Source organism: Syzygium oleosum, unplaced genomic scaffold (genome assembly GCF_021117445.2).
Source record: "Syzygium oleosum isolate NSW1041296 unplaced genomic scaffold, Sole_v2.1 Sole_v2.41, whole genome shotgun sequence".
Lineage (NCBI taxonomy): Eukaryota > Viridiplantae > Streptophyta > Magnoliopsida > Myrtales > Myrtaceae > Syzygium > Syzygium oleosum.
Genome location: NW_026607525.1, coordinates 2,007,852 through 2,021,541, shown reverse-complemented (window position 1 = coordinate 2,021,541; position 13,690 = coordinate 2,007,852). Strand labels below are relative to the sequence as shown.

Below are 13,690 nucleotides of genomic sequence, written 5' to 3'. Positions count from 1 at the left end.
TCGGTATCGATTGATGAAGTGTTTCTAAAAGCTTTTATTTCTGCAGCTTAGTTTTGGATTAAGGGTTTCAGCCCCATATATTGTAAACAGAAGAGTATGTCTGAGAAAGCATCTGTTGCGAAGGAACTGAGCTTGAGATAGTTTTTTTTCGAAACAATAACAAATATGCCGGCAAATCCTTTGTGAACACAAGCTGAGCAAACACACCACATATGAATTGATTAGATATAAAACAAGTTGCACAGGAAGGACTTGCTCAGCCGGACCTCAAGCCAGACTGATTAGTATGCACTCTGCGAGTGTATAATATGTGTTTATCAAGGGACTCTCTCTCTCTCTCTCTCTCTCTCTCTCTCTCTAATATCTGTACTATTGGATTATCAATCACCTATCCCAAGGTAAATGGCGAAGCAGGGTGCGTCTTCTTTGGAGTTTGAGAAAATGAGTTAGGAGGAAAGTATTGAGGATTCTCCTGTAGCATATCTATATCTGAGAAAGGAGTGCAATCTCAATTTCCTGAAGTGACTTTCCTTTAGTTTCCATAACGTTCCTTTTCACAAAAATCACTGCCAGCAAGCAAAATGCTGCAAAGATTGAATACAGCAGAGAAGGTCCGAGTAGCTCCAGCAAACGCAGGAAGAGCAGGCCTACGAAGAAGTTTATCACCTGAAGAACAAAACATAAAGACAAGGCAAATGAATAAACAGGATTGTTAAGTTCCTCTGTCGTATCGAATTTTAAAATCATGCAGATTTCTAGTGTCTTGATTTGTTCAAGAACAGGTGACGTAACTGCATCTTGACGAAAACAAAGAAGTAAATAAACATGGGTACATTACCCAATGAACAGACATGCAGACTGCCATGGCTTTAGCTCTGATCCTGCTGGGGAAAATCTCTGGCAGGAGGAGACATGGAACTGGACCAGCTCCTAGGGCAAATGTTAGGACAAACCTGCACAATTACACAATAGGTTATCAACAACTATCAATGGAACCACTTGACAAAAATTATCAATGGGATTTCAGATAAAATTCGAAATCACTCATGCACAGTTGGGTCATCTGGTAGGGTCAATATTAACATTAAAAGGTCACACTTATTTTTTTGATAAATCTTACGGTCTTCGAATTTCAATGAGCTAATTATCATTCTTCTATAGAATCACTACTCTTTTCACAAGAAGCCATCTACAGGAAAGTACATAAGCAATCCAACCGCCTTAGGTATCTCCCAGCCATTGTTGTATCGGATTGATCCTGAAAGCTCATATAAATTCATTAATATGTCTATAAGATCTTTCCAGATAACAGGAATCCCATGCAAGGACAAGAGTAAGACGACATGTTTTATGTCCTCCCAAGACCTGCAACGAGATAACCAAAGTGCACAGGGATGCCCTCATACACAATAAACTAATACATGGAAGCCACACACACACACACACACACACATATCCAAATGATAAAAGAGAACTCACATCAGCATGCCTCCCACAGATAAATAAAGAGCCCCAGAGCCTTTTAAATAAGAACTTGCAGAAGCAACTTGAAGAAGCATTGACATTGCCTGCATATTGAACAAGTACACTATCAATTTTATGACTACTGCTTAACAATGCAAAAGTTCTTGAAGTGTTCCTTCTTCAATTGGACATATGAATAATTAAGATAATTATTTTTCCACCTTGACTTTCATTGCCAAACCTGGAGTACTCTTTATCTCATGTTTAGTACTAATACTACAATTGGACAGGCTGACTAGCTAATGCAGCTTTTTTTGTTTATCCCATTGTTTCCCTTATATGCCATATCAACACCCTAATAATGACTTCAACAATCAAGAGGAAGTCTTAGGAGAGTATTAACAAATTACCATGCCAAAAAAGCTCCAAAGGAGGAGTACCCTCCTTCCCAGTTTATCCATCAATGCCATTGCAACAATAGACCCTGTATGAACGAGAATCCACCAGTTAAGGGATAAAGTTTTTCTTCCACTAATTGAATACCTAGAAGCAGTGTCATACCAGATAAATTTACCACCCCTATGAAGACGTTTGCAAGACCTGATGGCACACCCGCACTTCTAAAGACGGCAGAAGAAAAATAAAATACAGCATTTATTCCTGAGAGCTGTTGCAGAGCAAACAGTGCTGAGCCAATAAATACGACTGCAGAAAGCATATAATAATGAAGCACATCAGAGAGAGAGAGAGAGACCAATGACATCAGTATCGAAACTTGCAAAGAAGAGGAGTGGATTTCAAGAGAAGCGCTAGCACACACCACAAAGTACTAATTCCTACCTCTAAAATGACGGCCATATAGCAACTCTGAGATTGTTATGCTATCAGAGTCGTCCCCTCTGTCCGATTTGGACAACTCAGCAACTGCAGACTTGACATGTGATGCTCCTAGAAGTCGTTCGAACTCAGCTTCTGCTTCAGCGATTCTTCCTCTCTGTATTGTGTCAATCATGGGCAGTAAGTTAAGAACATAAGACCTAAAAATAGATCTGAGTGCATTTACTAAAGTTTGATCAGCCTTGTCGTTTAGCAAGGGTCACTACTTTGTCCAAATGAGAAGCCATAAACCCTTAAACCAAAATAACAGAAACCTGTTCGACCATTTACAGGAATCTGATGATAATCATATAATTGAGCGGCATTAAGTGTTAAGCTAGTTGGTTCAGGAAACCTAGCGACATCATGCACGCACAGCACACGCAGAGAGAGAGAGAGAGAGAGAGAGAGAGAGAGAGAGAGAGAGAGAGAGAGAGAGAGAGAGAGATTTCCTTAAGTCTATTTTAGAGAACATCTAAATAGAGAGATGAATTAATTATATTTTCTTTTGTTGGATCTGTCGGGAATGACAGGGAAATTTTCCTAAAGTAAGCTGTTTTTGGTGAAAAATCTGTGTGTCTGTGTGTCTGCTATTGATAACAGAACAAAGAGACATGCTAACAGCAGAAAACAGCAAATAATTTATGAGAGCAAACCTTATATAACCAGTGTGGGCTCTCTGCACAAAAGCTCATGGAGAGACAAAGTATTGTGGCTGGAATTATAGATACCAAGAAGCAAACACGCCACCTGAACAAAGAATTTAGAGCATTATTAACATAATTTTGGCCACTAAATGCTCCATGGGTGATCATGGGTATTGGAGAGGAATTGGCCCAAGAAGTGCAGGTTTCAACTACTCACACCCAGGCCTTACCCAATCTCACCCAGAGTGCATAGTCGAAGCAGCACACACCCTGTGAGAGGTTACGAAGACTTGTGCAGTCTAAATTTTGTCCAGATGGAAAAGAAGAAGAAGTACAGCCGGTAGATAAGACAGAATGGAGAAACATAAGCAGCACACGGGCATTTGAGGAATACAAACTGAATTAAGTTAACACATTCTCACCAGCCAGCAATTTCCTTCACAGGGATTCCAACCAAAAGAGATCCCATTAGCCCAAGACATGTAGCAATTTGAATAAAGCTTCCATAAGTACCCCTCACAAAAGCAGGAGAAATCTGATTTTGTAGGAAATCGAAATAGGATTAGACATAACATGATTTTTCTATTTTAAAATTTAAGCATGCTACCATAAAACTCTTAAAAGGAACACTGTACCTCTGTCACGTAAAGAGCTGCAACAGGAGGACCCAAACCCATTCCTGTCCCAACCAGTAACCTCCCAAGCAGCATACCCATGAGAGTTTTGCTCTTCGCACTGCAAATTAGAGGTTGTCCTTCTATTACACCCAAAGGAATATATTTCTCTTTTAATTTCATTACTATATCAGATGTAGGGCCCACACATATAGAAAATGTGCACAGCGCATCCTAACAACCAAAAAAGTCATAAACTTTGTGAGTGCATCAACAGTCTATTAATTCAGACTGTCGAAAACTTGTCGCTGCATATATTCCATTCGTCTGGATTTAAATATCGGAAGGATCGGTAATACGATCAGCTTGACATCTAAAAGGTAATTATATGGTCAAAGTCAAGCAGGGTGAATTCTGAGCTTTTGACCGATATCTACATGAGTAAATAGCATCAACAGTCTATTAATTCAGACTGTCGAAAACTTGTCGCTGCATATATTCCATTCGTCTGGATTTAAATATCGGAAGGATCAGTAATACGATCAGCTTGACATCTAAAGGGTAATTATATGGTCAAAGTCAAGCAGGGTGAATTCTGAGCTTTTGACCGATATCTACATGAGTAAATACATTTGCCTCTTAAGGAAATAGCAAAAGACAGAAAGTATGGGATTAAAAAGTTGAAACTTAATAAAAAAGAAAGAAAGGTAAGCCCTCTTAATTGGGGTGTGAAAATCACCAAATAGAGCTCGTTTCTCGTATCAAATTTGGGGAAATAACCATTTCAAGGAATGCTGACACTACCTCACAAAAGCACCAAGAATCATGGGCAAGGCACACAACTGGAAAGCCCTACGGCGCCCCAGCCCATCTGCAATCCAACCGCTGAAGAGAGATCCAACAAAAGCACCAGCAAGGCATGTACTCACCACCAAACCTTCAATTAGCACAAGTCAATATTTTCCATTATCCAACTGAAGGAAAATCGGCACGAAAAAAAAAATGGAGGAGGAAAACAGAGTAAATTACTGAGTCCCACCTTCAGCGAGAGTATCTCCACTGAAACCCAAATCTGAAGAGATGCTCTCAAGGGGTTCGTTGACTACCCTGTGTGGTTAAGATATTGCAAAGAATGTCATTATATCTTAAATACATATTTAAATTATACAAGCTGAAACAGAAGCTACGATCGAAATTCGAAACTAAAGAACAAACCCGAGATGGTATCCGAATAAAAACGAAGATATGGTAGCCACCAGCACATATGGCAATGAAAGCCTCCACGGAGGATTCGAACTTTCTTCATCTACACTGCTCTGCAAAAGAGCTAAACAGACAAAACAATCAAGTTGCCACATAGTACCAAACAATTGTGGACATTAATACAAATTTTTCACTAAAAGGAGAATGGACCAGACATTCCACTCATAACAGTGGCATGTACCTGTTGCCACATGTGCAAAAGTTTTCAATAGCCACTTATCGTTAGTGTTTCTCAATTTACCAACTAAAGCATCTAGATCAGCAATTTATGCATTGGCTTCAGTGCATGTTAACAATTCGAAAATAACATTAAATCTGGACATTTCTGGCTTTATATCAACACTTTCAAGATCGATTTGAATGCGGAGACTAATTAATCAGGAAGAAGCCACTTTCTTGTGTTTGTGCTTTGATTAGACTGGTGATTGAAAGAAAATACAATTCCAGACTGCAAAAAGAAAGTTACCGGAATCATCTTCCATGTCCAAGTGATTTGGATTTTCTTTTGACGGTATACGCTGGTATATCGACAAAGGTTCACGTTGGTGGCTCCACATGCCAGTTTGCAGCCAGTCTAGATTGCTTCACACTCCGTGGCACTTACGGCCCTCACCTGTCAAAATTAAAAACCTGTAAGTTGAAGCAATCTAGGTGGTATTATTGCAGGATCACATTGACAGCCGAGGATAACCGGGGTGTCTTGTAATTGCTGCTACTGACATTTAACCTATAAGCTCGGGACGTTTTCTTTCTTCTTAGATTGCAAGAGATAGGGTCCTCTCAGCATTCTAGCGGAACTAAAAGACTAAAAGTCCTAACAGATACTGAAAACCCAGTAGCTCGAATCTTGCAATTCGGGTACGAGGTTACGCTTCTCAAGCTTCATAAAATGCACGAACCTAAGTTGGCCATGATCAGCCACTGGCCTGCACACGGAACCGAGCAAAAGATATTCAAGCAAAGCCACGTGTCGGACCACATGAACGAACGCGCATGATAACTCATTCACACTGAAAATAAGGGGGCGCGAAAAAGGGCTACGACTCGTCTACTTTCCTCGAATCCCACTTTCCACGAGCACGAGCAAAGCAACGGCAGAGCAAGAGAGAACGCTAATGAGCTCAACGTGAACACCGTAAGCACGAAGCTGACAAAGCCGATCTCCGAACCCCAAAAAGGGGTCAAGATCGACGCCGATCGAAACCACGAGGCTCGAAGGCGATCGTCATCGTCGTCGTCGTCGTCATCATCACCAAGCTTCGGAATCGGATGCGGTCATCATTACCTGATGATATCGTCTCGATCGTCGCCCGATGATCGCCCGGAGGTGGATCGAAGGAAAAGGGAAGAGGAAAGCGAAGCTTCCACAAATAGAGAGAGGGAAGGGAGGGAGAGAGATGCAGGCGAAGTGTCACTGTTGCGCTCCTACTCGAGAGCCGATCCGCAACACCACGAAATCAAGCCGGAAACGGAAGTCGCAGGTCGTTCCTACCTACAATAATCAAGCCGAAAACAGACGCAGAAGAGAGAGAGAGAGGGAGAGAGAGAGTGAGGGTTCACGAAGCGACCTGCGGGAACCATGAAAAGTAGCGATGGTGAAGGAAAAGAAGGAGCATGCACGGTTGTCGAAACGATGGCCGATTATTAATTTTATGTTTATTATCTCTTGTGTTTTCGTAGGAAGGAATCTGAGTGTCGTCGTCCGAGGAACAAAAATCGGGTGGGCAGCGACCCCTGCCTTGCCGAGGCCGCCGAGAGCATCGTTTCGTCCCGAGCCACGTGTCGTTCTCCTAGAGGCTCATGGCCCGAGAAAAAGTCGCGCTGTCTTGGCTTGTGTAAGACATAATCAACTTTGGTCTCGACATTTCTCCAAATTTTTAATTTATCTAAGGCCGCCTCTAAACTGTAACCCGACATGCATTATGAAAATTAACCATACGAAAAACCCTATCATTTTCATTTCTTTTTACTTTTTCATATCTCTTATCCATTTCTGATATCGAATCCATCCTTCTCCTTTTCTTTTTCCGCATCTTCAATTCGCTTCTTACATCAAAATTCAGCGTCGAAAGAATTGAAGTTACACGAATCATGTTGCGATGAGACGGTCTAAGCTTCGTCAATCGCACGTAGTGGTTCACTAAGGCGAATGATATTCCAATATAAGATCTCCTAGCATCATATTCGAGGCTTCTTCCTCAACTTGGACTTGGGTCGTAGCTATCAAATCGGGCTTTTTTTTTACTGAGGTTCACCAGTCAGTGTGCATGGTATAAAAAATCTCTATATTTCATATTCTATCTTTAGATTATAAAATCCAGACGATAGAAAACAGATGTTTAAAAATAAAATAAACGCACATGGAATTTAGTTATTTTTTATTTTCCATTGTTGGCCCTCCCCCCCAAGAGAAAAAAAAAAGAAAAAGAAAATTCCTTCCTCCGTCTAGGGTTAAGGTACCGCGAACCCGCTGGCGGAGACCTCCAATGTGAACAGAGAGCGCGCAGGAAGACAGCGGAGCAGCGGAGGCAAATGGGCTCGAGGGACAAGGACCAGCCGCCTTACCGCCACCAGCCCCTCCTCAGCAGCCTCGTCGTCCGCCCCTCCACCAGCAGCGACGGCGGCGGCGTTGGAGTCGGCGCCGGAGGGGGGGACGGCGTCGCCGGCGGCCGCGCCGCCGGGAGCGACTACGAGTCCGGCGACGACCGGCGCGATCCCCTCCCGCCTTATCGCTCGGATCGATACTCCGACGACGCCGGTACATTCTCCCTGCTCGCATCCGATAGCCTCTTCTTCCTCCTCGGTTGCTGTAGAACGGTTAACGATTGACGAGCGCGATTGATTCGCCGTTTTCGTCGCGCCTTCATTCCCGTGAAGTGAAATCGAATGGATACTGTTTCTGGTTTAGGGGCTCGCGAATGATTCTTGATGTGAAATGTTGACGCGAGCGACATCGCAATCCTTTAGAATAAGTATCCCGATGTTTCGTTATTTAGCTGTCGTGATTCGACATGCTTAGCATGGCTCGCTTAGATCTCTAATTGCGTTGTTGTATGAAACCTGCGTATGAACTTTTAACTTTGTTTCTTCAGATGAAAAAGAAAATTTAGCTGGTTGTGTTTTCGGCGATACGTCGAGTTGCTGCCAAATGTTTGGTATAGAGTTAGGAGTGCTTGAGCTTTATACAATCAGGATGCAACTTGCTAAGGTAGAGCTTAGATTGATTCGACCGCTTGCTTTGTTTTTGATAATTGAAGTTCGTTGTGTGTGAAACTCGCTGAGAGTTGATATCTGTATGGCTTGAGTCGAAGAGTTGCTAGCTGTATCATTTGCAATTCCGTCTCTTCTCGACCATTGTGGCCGAAGATGTCGTGTGCACTGGAAACCTCCGACCCGAGTGCCCCGCACTCGGAGTGGCTTATTATTTTCCTTACTCACCTGAGAATTGCGTCACAGTTAGTGCTGTAATGTGCACGCATGTGAGGTGTGACCTTTGTGAAGATGGGAAAAAAAATCGAGGTTGTATGGAATTTGAAGTTTTTTTTTCTCAACTTTCTTGCTACAAGCTAAAATGTGATTAGAGTTTAATCTCCATAAATCGGAATAGTCAATCTATTACCATGCTTTATCTGCTCTCCTATGGATTATACTGTCTTCTTCCTTTTTATATGAGGATGATTGATGATGTTCTCACAGTCAACTTTTGAGTCCGAAAGATGCTACTAGCTGTATGTTACATCTTTTGCCATATTTCAATGTTGTCTTAAGATTTGCATTGTGTGCAAAGTCACAGTGATAAAAAGCTTGAAAGTCACTATTGTTTGCTGCCATGAAGAGCTTGCGCTAGTTCACGAAGCCGTGCTCCACCTTTTTTTAGTTGAACATTCATGTGTAACATGTGGTTTTAATAGATTTGTTAGTCTGAAGCGTTGAATAAACTCTGCTGTTGTCTGTCACAGCTTTGAATGTGCCTGCAAGAACTTTGGTCTTGATGAAGGCATTCCGGTGTGAGTTGGTTTTAAAAAGTCAGGGTTTTGGATTTTTGATGGTTAGTTATGTCTTTGGGTAACAAAAGGTTGGGATGGTTTGTGGCTGGTGAAAGTACTGGTTTTAGTAGAGTTATATATTGTGACGAAGGCTGCTTTTAGGTAATATTTCGTGAAATTTATGGGATAAGAAAAGTGGCAGCAGTTTCAGTTCCGATATGAGGTTATCAGTTGGGATGTACACATGATGATTTGCTCGGCATCTGAACTTGGAATGTACTTACTACTATCATTGTGGTTAAAGTTCCTTGTACGTCATCTTATTATCAGTCTTTGGGTACACATACTGACTGGAGGGCTGTTTACCGTGCCTGGAGTTGGTTGATCAGGTTTCTACTCCCTTTTGTCAGAGACAGTTTGGTCACTTTCCATGTCATGAATTTGATGAAGGGGGTTCATGTGTTTTCCTGCATGAGGGATTGTTACATCTCAAAATGGTGTAGTTGGAAACTTGGTCCAGTATTTGGAGGTGGCTATATGGAATCTGATTCGACAATGGTGAATACCATTCAAGTTGAAATGTGGCATAGCTTGTTTGGTTGAACGATCTGTTAAGATTCTTTTTGTCCTTTTGGCGGGTGCTGGGTCAGTCAAATGGCCTTTGTTGCTTCAATTATTACTCAGCAAAATGCTGGAGGATGGGGAACATTGTCTCATGTCATTTGCAATGTCTTTGAAATGCTTTGTTGCCAATGAGGTTGGCAAGTGGTGAATTGGTAATGATTTTGGAGAAGACTACTCCTTACAAGAACTTTTGCCCAGGATACCTTTTTAAAAGTCATGGAGAGGGACATTAATGGAATTCATAAAGAAAAAGGGGTGACAATGGTATTTGCTCCAAAATTTTCTGATGGGAATGAATTGCATCATGCTCTAAGTTAACCGGAAACGTGGATTAAGCAGAAAATATATTTCATTGCTGTTTGGGATTTTTGTCGAATTTGTTGCACTCAATGGATGAGTTTTGACTGGAAGGGACTGGGTTCATACCAGTTGGTCTAGTTCGATGTAATGCCTGAGTAGCAGATTGTCATCTTGTGGTTCTTTCATGGGTTTACATCTGCTGCTCGTCGCAGGTGCGGTTCATCAGAAGGTTCTGGGGGGGTTTTGTTTGGATGATATCTTTGATTGGGTTGGTTTATTTTAGTCATGCTTTTTATTTTTCTTGTAGTCTGCGGATGTGGATGCTGATACGTTCTTTGTTGTGGCTTGATGCTGTGATTATGTTAATGTTGCATTAATGGTTTGGGAGGTCTCTCATCCGCTTAGGGAAATATTAATTCACGGATGTAGTGGTTTGCATGGTAGATTTGAGGTACTTGAATCTAGGAAACTGTGGAATGTGTTTGGATCCTGAAGACTATAAGGGGCTTCCCTAATTGGTAAGAGCAAGTGATGTTGCTTGGATCGCATCTTCTGTGGTCAGTTTGTGTGTTACAGCGGGTGAAGTTCTTGAAAAGTAATGACTACACCATCAATTGTAGATTCCATGCCCTGTCTCCCTTTTATCTGATTTTCATGATACGCGACCGGAGGAGCTGTCTTCACGGCCGATAGCAGTTTTCAAAAGTCAGTTCAGTTATTGGTTGACACTTGGCACTTCTGGCTTGTTTTTTCCAGGATTTAGAATTCATGCAGGTTCTGTATCCCCTGCTCGTCATAGGAATGCAGAACGTCGTTATAGTCCAGATCTTGATCGTCCGCCGCGTGGCCGTGAATTTGTCAGCAGGAGGGAGCCTGGTAGGTTCCAAGACTCTCCTCCCCATTATGGCAGAGGAAGGGGCGGTGGTAGGCCCTATGGCAGGGGTTTTGATGGTCCTGGATTGGGTCCTCGGCCATTCAGAGGTGAAGCTGTAGCTAGAAACAATCCTAATGTGCGACCAAGGGAAGGGGATTGGTACTGTGCAGATCCTTCGTAAGTCATGATACTAAATCTTTAGAATAGATCTATGTTATTGTCCTTAAGGTTACTTACTTACTTAAAAAGGATTGTGAGGCAATATTTAGACATTTTCTTTATGATTTGTATTTGGAGAAGACTATCTTTGCAATCAATTTCAATTTTTTACAATTACCCGCTGTTGATTACAGGACTCAATTTCTTATTCCAAAAAGGTGTGATGCACTATGATCCTGAGAGTTTAATCTGATTTTGATCATCATATGATAGCTTATGTGCATGACACACTGGAGGAGAATTCCTGGCTAGCTGTCCCCATTACACCTCTCCAGCAAGCAATTTCCTATTTACTTTATGAGCTTTGCTGCTCTTATCTTATGCTTGATATTACCAATCTGACTATCCATTGTATCTAACATCCGATCATCTTTTATTCTCTTAGATGTGGCAATCTGAATTTTGCAAGGCGAGATCACTGTAACAACTGCAACAGACCTCGCTCTGGACACAGGGGTAGCCCTCCTAGAAGGGGCTTCCTGGCCCCACCACCTCCATATGCTGCTTCGAGGCGTTTTCCTGGGCCTCCATCACAGCGCTCACCTCCTAGGTCCATGAATGGGTACAGGTCTCCGCCTCGTTCATGGGCTCGGGATGGGCCTCGAGATTTTGGCCCCAGTGGTCTACCCCCTCCCAGGCATGAAGTTGGGTTCTCCGATGACTACATGCGAAGGGAACATGTGGACTATCCGGAAGATGATTATAGGGGAAGGAGCAGGTTTGACAGACCAATGCCGACTGACTGGGCCCCCCGAGACCGTGGAAGGGATAGCTTTGTAAGTGAAGGAAAAAGCTTTGACAGGCGACCACTATCACCACCTCTGCACCCACCGCCAATTCCTGCAAGTCATGACCGATGGGCACGTGACATCAGGGAGAGAAGCCGTTCGCCTTTTAGGGGTGCCCTCCCACCAAAAGATTATCGTCGGGATTTCTACATGGAGAGGGGACGAGATGACCGCCATGGCCTGGGTAGAGAGAGGATTGGCGATCCTTACTAGCTGAGACACGATTTGCTGCTATGAGTCTGATTTTTGCAGGCTTGGAGGTAATTGTGTAAAGGATGTTCAAGGCTGTAGGGATGGTGGAGCTAGAGTTGTACTGTTTGCGATGGAGCATTTATGGTTTCATAGTGCCTGCCTGTGTGTATGAGTTTAGGTCAAAACTTATACAATTGTTTGTGTGGTCTGCTTTGCTGTGACTGGTTATTCAAATGGAACTTGCGGAGACTTTTCTCTCCAGCGGCAGGTTACTTGGAGATGCTTCATGGCTTTTTATCAGGTGAATGCTCCTATCCATGAAGGTCGGAGTCCCGTCTTTACAATGCCTCTCGACCGTTTGAAATGACGGCGAAAAATTCGAGCAATCAAGTTAAAGCAGCTTTGCGTCGGAGAGTTAACGTGAACATTTTGAATTGCGTTTTCTCTCGGTGATTGGATACAATTTATCCCGGAACGGAATTGCGATTCCATCTCCCCTTCCCATCTCTGTTGTTTGTTTGCTCGTCCTTCCTTTTCATAGAAGGAATGAGCATTTTGGGCACACGGAGTTGGAAAATTGCTCATCCCTTTGTAACAGAGGCATCGAGTTAGAATTCGAGTGGTATTGCCAAAAACATGAGATTTGTCTTACTCCTTCGATGACTGGACGGATAGAGCTGGAGTCTTCGCACTACTTTCTCGATTGTAATTTGGTTAATCAAATTGAATCCGAAAAGGTCTTTTTGAGGCGAACTACTTTTTTCTTCGCCCGATATTCCTAATGTCGAAGCAAAATCTCATAGCCTAAGCTTCTATTATGAAAGCTTGGCGATGAATGGATAATCGTCTGGATATAATTTCATAAGTGAGCTTCGACACGAGCATAACAAATGACGACCCATTACCTCACGCGTCTATATTTGAGCCATTGATATACTTACCGCTCGAGAAACACCACTGGGACGGCACATCTGTGGCGTAAATGTTCACAAAATCTCATGAAATCACCGAGCTATGATCTTCACAAATGTATCCCTTGCGTGCGGAGAACATGTTTCGACGTGAAATCTGATTCTAGTATACAGCGGGACATAGCTCAGGGTAAATCGACACCCATTTAACATCATTAGTGGCTAATCTCAGATATCGAGTCTGCATGATGGGAGTGATACGAGATGAGATCCGCTTTCATGGGGGTCATTTCGTGATTTTTGCTATCTCAAGGGGCCAGTTTTCGAATTTAACTCTCGTATCGGGTGCTGGCCCGTAGTACTGAAGTTTTCACCCCCGGTCAACAATATCTGAGGCATTTCCACATTTAGCGCCAATTTATTTTTTCGTTATTTATTTGTTTTTTTTTTTTCCGGTTTCACTCTTTTTAACTGGACCGGAGGCGCACGAACCGAAAGGCTCGGCCAATGAGGTCCCACCACGTGGGGGCGATCCGAGCTCCAGCCAACGAATCTCGAGGGTTTTCGATCATCGCTCTCAATTCAGCGCCCCGGGCGGGGGGCGGGGGAAGGGGATCGCACGGTCCACGACCGAAGCCTGCGTACCCTTCTACGAATTCCGACCGATCCCGGTCCCCACGGTTTCCTCCGTCGGATGAGTCCGTGACGCGCATCGGGCCGTCCAATAATCGCGAAATTGGAAGTTCAAAACCTCCGGAGAGAGAGAGGAAGGGGAAGGAGACACGAAGAAGAAGAAGAACGCCGAGGTATTTATGAGTACAGAGCATCAGACCAATTCTTCTTACAGGTAACAACACATCTGAAATGCAGGACATTGCATCCTTTTCTGATGTAATTTGGTTCATACGAGGACAATGGCTAGAATCGCTATT

General features: G+C 43.0%; 2 protein-coding genes across 4 annotated transcripts; one reads left to right on the top strand and one right to left on the bottom strand.

The window, feature by feature from the left end:
• Nucleotides 1-194: 194 nt before the first annotated feature.
• On the bottom strand, nucleotides 195-6,537 carry LOC115670922 (probable plastidic glucose transporter 2). 2 transcript variants are annotated; one of them, XM_056306038.1, is made up of 15 exons: nucleotides 6,433-6,537; nucleotides 6,150-6,289; nucleotides 5,331-5,477; nucleotides 4,817-4,928; nucleotides 4,641-4,708; nucleotides 4,406-4,538; nucleotides 3,623-3,722; nucleotides 3,410-3,522; nucleotides 2,997-3,090; nucleotides 2,305-2,458; nucleotides 2,026-2,169; nucleotides 1,875-1,948; nucleotides 1,480-1,568; nucleotides 839-953; nucleotides 195-666 (listed from the first exon to the last, which is right to left on the bottom strand). In XM_056306038.1, exons 3-15 carry the CDS (start codon nucleotides 5,419-5,421, stop codon nucleotides 484-486), a joined length of 1,470 nt encoding a protein of 489 aa, XP_056162013.1. In that variant the 5' UTR covers nucleotides 5,422-5,477; nucleotides 6,150-6,289; nucleotides 6,433-6,537; the 3' UTR covers nucleotides 195-483. The 2 variants fall into 2 exon arrangements, with proteins under 2 accessions (XP_056162013.1, XP_030448188.1); XM_030592328.2 differs by lacking the exon at nucleotides 6,150-6,289 and having other exon boundaries at nucleotides 6,433-6,529.
• A 765-nt stretch (nucleotides 6,538-7,302) lies between these two features.
• Nucleotides 7,303-12,125, top strand: LOC115670924 (uncharacterized). Of its 2 annotated transcripts, XM_056306058.1 has the most exons (4): nucleotides 7,483-7,622; nucleotides 8,824-9,986; nucleotides 10,531-10,825; nucleotides 11,253-12,125. In XM_056306058.1, exons 2-4 carry the CDS (start codon nucleotides 9,959-9,961, stop codon nucleotides 11,866-11,868), a joined length of 939 nt encoding a protein of 312 aa, XP_056162033.1. In that variant the 5' UTR covers nucleotides 7,483-7,622; nucleotides 8,824-9,958; the 3' UTR covers nucleotides 11,869-12,125. The 2 variants fall into 2 exon arrangements, with proteins under 2 accessions (XP_030448190.2, XP_056162033.1); XM_030592330.2 differs by lacking the exon at nucleotides 8,824-9,986 and having other exon boundaries at nucleotides 7,303-7,622.
• Nucleotides 12,126-13,690: the final 1,565 nt, after the last annotated feature.

What these genes read in the sequence shown, in the direction of transcription:
- LOC115670922 (XM_056306038.1), bottom strand. Translation starts at nt 5,421, where the DNA reads ATGTGGAGCCACCAACGTGAACCTTTGTCGATATACCAGCGTATACCG. An exon ending in ATTCTTGGTGCTTTTGTGAG is followed by an intron (nt 3,723 to 4,405) that starts GTAGTGTCAGCA and finishes TCTAATTTGCAG; the next exon opens with TGCGAAGAGCAAAACTCTCA. An exon ending in TCTGTGGGAGGCATGCTGAT is followed by an intron (nt 954 to 1,479) that starts GTGAGTTCTCTT and finishes GTAATTGTGCAG; the next exon opens with GTTTGTCCTAACATTTGCCC.
- LOC115670924 (XM_030592330.2), top strand. Translation starts at nt 7,397, where the DNA reads ATGGGCTCGAGGGACAAGGACCAGCCGCCTTACCGCCACCAGCCCCTC. An exon ending in TCGATACTCCGACGACGCCG is followed by an intron (nt 7,623 to 10,530) that starts GTACATTCTCCC and finishes TGTTTTTTCCAG; the next exon opens with GATTTAGAATTCATGCAGGT. An exon ending in TGGTACTGTGCAGATCCTTC is followed by an intron (nt 10,826 to 11,252) that starts GTAAGTCATGAT and finishes TTATTCTCTTAG; the next exon opens with ATGTGGCAATCTGAATTTTG.